The sequence below is a fragment of the Dicentrarchus labrax genome, unplaced genomic scaffold (assembly GCF_905237075.1).
Source record: "Dicentrarchus labrax unplaced genomic scaffold, dlabrax2021, whole genome shotgun sequence".
In the NCBI taxonomy this organism is placed as follows: Eukaryota; Metazoa; Chordata; class Actinopteri; family Moronidae; genus Dicentrarchus; species Dicentrarchus labrax.
In genome coordinates this window covers 6114634-6120633 of record NW_026136719.1, presented here as the reverse complement: position 1 = coordinate 6120633, position 6000 = coordinate 6114634, and the positions used below count along the sequence as shown (strand labels likewise).

Genomic DNA, 6000 nt, shown 5'->3' with positions numbered 1-6000 from the left:
ACGATTAGTCAATTAATCGATTAGCTGTCAACTATTTAATTAATCAGCAACTATTTTTAAACCTTATTCGCCGTCTTGAGTCATTTTTGAAAGAAAAGCTTCCAAATTTCTAAATTTCAGCTTCTGAAATGTGAATATTTTCTGGTTTTAGTCGTATATGACAGTAAATAGACGTCACTTTAGGCTTTAGGGAAACAGTGATCAACATATTCTCACAACTTTCTGGACCACACAACTAATCGATAATGAAAATAATTGTTTATTTCCAGCCTCAGGAGACTTAAAAGTTGGATTAAAACCTTTAAGACTGGTCACATTTTAAAGATTAAAAACCAAGACGGGGCTCGATAAGTAAAAATCTTGCAATTTTATTTGCATATAAAGGCAGCTAAATATATCACAATGAACTGAAAGAGAGAACTAACATTTCCATGAAGAGGGATACAATCAGAGAAAGAGCGAGAGAGGAACAGAGCACGGAAAGAGCATTTACAGCGGCAAAGTTGAGACAACTATTGGCAACATTTTTTTTTGTGCTAGCAAGATTGCATTTACACACAGTGCAAAATTAGGAGAGAAAAAAAAGCAATAAAACACAAATACTATCAGATTTACACTTTAAAAAGAGGACAACTTAACCATGTTTAGGCAGGTGTGTTGTTGGGAACAAACAGCACCTGTTTGGATTGTGACTCTGACAAATTTTTCCTCTCTCATCCAAAATGAATGTCTGCCCTACTGGGAGTTACAAAAGACATGAAAGAAACCTCTGAAGAGCGTCTGATGGGAGGATTAAAGAAACATGTCAATCATACATCAGGTGCATACAGGAGAAAAAAAAAAAAAAAAAGCACCAGATTTTATTTTTTTCGTCAAACACAACTTTTAGTACAGATGTTTTACAACATGAATATATAATATATATATATATTTTATACATACATTTTCCAAATTAGATCAGAAGTCCATAATGGGATGTTACAAAGTTAAATTTTTTCAGGTTGCAATTTGATAGCTTTCTGTCCCTGCGTTAGTCAGGTGTTTTTTTTGCGGGGATGATGGGTAATAAATAAGGACTTTTTTTCTCTGAGCTCGCAGAGAGTGGGGCTCTAGCTGAGAACATTAAAGCTAGTTTAAGGCAGCGTCCCTGTCAGCCAATAAGAAAAGAAGAACTGACGAGAAAACAAACAAAAAAAAAAGAGACCTAAAACACAAAATATCAGATGATACAACATAAAACAATGGCATCCATTGTCCGGCCAATGCAAACCAAACATAGAGAAATTGTACAAATTCACAAAGCATCATTTATCTTACAGATCTGACCAATATTTATCAAGAGCAAGATTGTTTAACCACAAAATCCCTCTGAAAAAAAAGGAGAATACCGGTGCCACTCGTAGCTCATTTTTACATCCCCTGTCAGAAATCTTTGCACCACATTCGGCATTTATTTAGACTTAAATGTTCTTGTTTGTTTAAATATAAACCAAACGCACGCAGATGTGATGGTACTAAAGATAGGGAAGGCCGTGGAGGACGAGAGTGTAAATATCCCTCACGTTTTGTTTTTCTGTGATCATGAAATTGTCCAAAAGAAATGAAATTATCTTTGTCAAGATGCAGAAAATAAAACCGGCTCTCTTCTGGCATTCTGCACTAAGGCAACATATTTTTGAGGGATTGTTTCCTGGATGAGTTTTCCATTTCTTCCTGTGGTGATTAACAGGAAGCAGACCGTAACGTTGAATAGCACCGATAGAAAAACTGCTCAGCTCTGCATCACAAAAATCCGGATGAAAACACAAAGTTTCTTCATGGATTAATCTTTGTGGACGTTTTATTTTTCAGATCGAAGCTCCTGATATCTGCAACTACGCCGAGTGTGTGCAGAAAGAACAAAAGTCTGAGAGGGCGAACCAGCATTGTTGGCACAAATAGAAAAAGAAATAAATCACCGGTATTCTCCTTTAACCCTCCCAGACGAACTCCCCACCCCGCCCCACCTCTCCAAATCTTCTCAATCCCAAACGACAGCTCGGAGAAGACGAAAAAGTTTGCAAAGAAACACTTAGAATTTTTTTTTTTTTTTTTAAACTTGACATATTTATAGAAAAACAAAAAGTAGTTTGTCCTCTGCCCCCCCCCCGTGAACCCTTTCTCCCGCACCCCCTCCCCACCCCCCACGTTCCTCTGGTCTCAGGAGCTGGAGGGGTTGGGCAGGTCGAACACGATGGGGGGGTTGGTGGGCTGGAAGCTGACGGTGCAGGTCGACGCGTTGATGAACGTCGTGTAGCCGTCTGTCATGATCCCGTAGCCTGAGGAGAGGAAACATTCAATCACCCAACTGTCAGAAAGTACGCAGTTAGAGAGAGGAGGTGTTCGATAAACTGAGCCCTTAAATTCTAACATTTCATTTATCACCTTTATTCCATTATTCTCATCTTGGCACTAATTGCTATGAGTAGCTTGAGTTTAGTACAGTTTTATTTAGGGGTGAAATATGTGCATATAATTTGGGTTCTGGCTATTAAACACTAAATTTCTTTATAGCTTAAAGATCGATACACAATAATGCCATTAATGTGTTAATGTATGTAAGTAGTCTGAATGTGTTAGGATTGATATAATGACGTTTATTGAGTGCAGGAATGGAAGGAGAGTTAATTTTAGAATTTCTCTGAAGGATAAATAAAATGTATTTCACTCTGTAAGTAAATATGAGTTTGTATGTTGTTCCTTTGTTGGTAAAAGATCCTTTTTCTACACGTGTAACCCTCCACCCTGCTATCGTACAGACTAAAGCAATGATTGTGTCTGATACAGCACAATCAACACAGAGGACAAACAGTCCATCAGAACGTCTACTCATTGACCCACAGAGAGTAAGCAGAGGTCGAAGGTTATTCCTCTGTTAACAGCGTAAAGCTCAGACTCTCCTGACCTCTGACCCCAGAGGTCACTCTCAGTACCTTCGTGTATGCCTCCGAAGGCATGAAGTTTGGGTCGCACCCTCTTCTGGACCGTGTTGAGCAGCTCCACGCAGCCGACCCGCTGCAGCTCCTTGGGAACCCAGTCTCGGAAACCTACACAAACACACGCGGTGGATTGTTGTTGAAAATCAGTTCCTCAGACAGTCCCGGGACGGCTTAATCAATTTCATCAAGTGCTTCCTGGCTCTGATTCGGGTTATATGCTTAAAAAAAACATCTTTATTTCTTTGCCACGTGGAATTATTTGACATAATTGCAGAGGTAGTTTTTAATTAAATAACTAACTACAACTAGTGACATCGTCTTTTTTTTCGTTTTTTTCATTCTAGGTGATGAATAAAGTTCAATAACTTTATTTTTCAGTCTCTCACATCACTTCATTGACTCACTCTGGTCCACCATTGAAGGGAGGGAGAGGGTCAAACAAACTATTGACTAATAAGCTATACAAAGACGCTAATCCCGAGATCCAGAGAGGTCAAACACGCCCCACACGCCACACCTACTGACTGCCAGTGGACGGCCCAAGAGGAGAGGGAGAGACACCGGCACCGTTGGCAGACTGGACTCAACAGCAAACATGGGAATGACTTACAATATTTGTATATTTCCTTTATGATCTGAATGAGTCACTAAATGTGTTGCTAGTCGAGTGAAAAGTTGCTAAATGTAATGAGACGTGGCGTAGAACTGATCTCGTATTTTTTAAAATTTGAATAGCTAACAATTACATATTGCCTCATGGATATTCATTTCAATTATAATTTTCTCCACTGTTCCAGAAACTGTGTCTTTGTGTCCCAGGTGCTATTTATATCGTCCCCGGGACAGCGAGACGTCCTTGGTTTCGAGCGCTGTTTCCTATTTGCAGCCATCTCTAGTTCAGAACCAGCTCTTGACACTGAACCCTGAAATAATTGAAAACTCACAACTGTTCTTCAGTTTAACAATAATCTAAACACATTCTGGCAGATGAAACCTGCTCTCGATATTTCTTTCACCCTGATTTTCTTTCCCATTTTGTCTCTTCCAGTTTTCGAAAAAGCCCACCCTACATCTCCCAGCAGCCCCCTTCCCCCCAGCAGCCCTGCTCTCCTCTCCCGTGGTCTCTCTCCTGTCGTTTGCAGCGTCTGTCACACTGGTGCAAAATCGAGTTTCCATGCAATCAAACGGCCACAGCGGCTGCCGCAGCAGCGGCGGCAGCAGCAGCCCTCCGTAGGCGAGAGGGAAGGAAATCACTCAATAAAGCCAGATGGAGAGCGCAGACAGAAAGGAGAAAAACAACCGGGGCCCAAACAACTGGAAGGAAAACTGAATCAGTCTGTATGAATTTTCTTTTTCATATAGTCAAACACAAATATTGAATCACAGAGCGTGTTAGGGATGTTCGCTCCAGATACTGTTGGCTTTAGATGAAAAAACTGTGTACACGCACACACATTTACACACGAAGCCTGCGACGCCTCTGGTGACTCCATACAGATTTTTAATAATGAGGCACAACCTCATTAGCTATGGTGACGAGGGGGCTGTAATTGGCTAATTGGACTCACCGAGCGGAGGTCCGTGGGTCATCAGGATGTCGATGCCTTCGGGAACGAGGTTCCATTTATCCAGCAGAGACTGACCCCGAGGCAGGTTGAACCCCCAGCCGTTAAACCACGGAGTCCTGCAGAGACAGAGGGACAGAGATCACATTAATACTCATCAGGAGACTGGCTCTGGTTATGGAACGGGTCATGGTTTTTTATTGTGAAGCAGCTGCAGGAAGTTTCAAGTTAGCGTCTGGCTTCACACTATTCCATTAATCCACAGGTGGCGGTAACACGGCAAGGTATGCGGCAAGAAGAAGACTGCAAGCTGACAAACAGGATGTACAGTCCAATAACCAAATACTCTACTTTTACTATCATAAATGCCAAAGAAAAGCAGCAAATCCTTACATTTAAGAAGCTGGAAGCAGCAAATGTTTGAAACGATCACTTGATTAAATAGTTGGCGACTTATTTTCTTTCAATCGAAAAATCGTTGCGGTTCTAGAAGTGAACAATACGGGATTAAAAACACTTAAAAACTTGGCTTTGCGTATGTTTTATGATGAAGGAAATGCATTCAACGCATTTGAGTTACAAGAAAACTCCACAAGACAACTTTAACTGATTTTTTTGGCCAGCTGACAGCGGTGCAACCGACTGTAAACACAAGTCAGTTGATATAGTGTCATCTTGTGAAGCTTATTTACAGATCCAGCAGACACCGAGCAGCATTAGCATTCATTTATCAGAGATTTTTTTCCTGAACTTAAAGCTCCCTGCTGGGAAACAAGGTTGATGAGAGCGGTGGGACTGAACCAAAACAGAAACGTTTTAAAAACTACAGAAATAAAATCAAGCATGCAAGAAAATCTACATAAAGCTGAGGGGGGTTGCAGAGTTGGGTGATAATTATCTGAGAGTGTGTCGAGCGACCTTTTTCATACAATTTGTAGTTATCTCATATATTTCTTTCTGATTACTGATTCTTATACTGATTATAGCAGCTTTAAGGGTGTGAGTGGCTGCAGTAAACAGGACTACATTCCTATAAAGTGAGTGCAGTGGAGTTTTTTGTCTTGTTTAATACACATGAAACCTGAAATTATGACAATTCCACAACAGGATGCATTAAGAAAAGGCATCTATTACTCCAGAGGACGTGTAACTGCAGTATATCACTGTGCACTTGCAGGTTACAAAACACTTTGTAGAGATAATACATGAGATGGAAACAAACATCTGCATCGTCCAACTGTTTACCCGTGAAAAAGGCAGCGCTTGGTTTGATGCACCAGAGCAGGCGCTTTAAAATTCAAAGACTCACAATCAAGTTTAATTAATTTAGAAGCCAAAACTATACGGCTGACTGCGCAGGTCTACTAAAACAGGAAGAAAAAAAGTGAATTTCTAAACAGTAGGGAGCCACATCATGTGTCAACCCCCATTCCCTCTGCTACACAGGCTACAGATTG

The 6000-nt window shown here is 40.7% G+C and overlaps 1 protein-coding gene across 3 annotated transcripts in view; it reads right to left on the bottom strand.

Moving 5' to 3' along the window:
* Positions 1 to 352: 352 nt before the first annotated feature.
* The window catches only part of mpped2a (metallophosphoesterase domain containing 2a), a 67873-nt gene continuing 62225 nt past the window's right edge, over positions 353 to 6000 (bottom strand). For all 3 annotated transcript variants that reach the window (XM_051379345.1, XM_051379347.1, XM_051379346.1), the window contains 3 exons: positions 4547 to 4662; positions 2973 to 3086; positions 353 to 2318 (listed from right to left, as the gene is read on the bottom strand). In XM_051379345.1, the coding sequence (XP_051235305.1) occupies positions 2200 to 2318; positions 2973 to 3086; positions 4547 to 4662 (349 nt within the window). In that variant the 3' untranslated portion in view covers positions 353 to 2199. The remainder of the gene's footprint in view (positions 2319 to 2972; positions 3087 to 4546; positions 4663 to 6000) is intronic.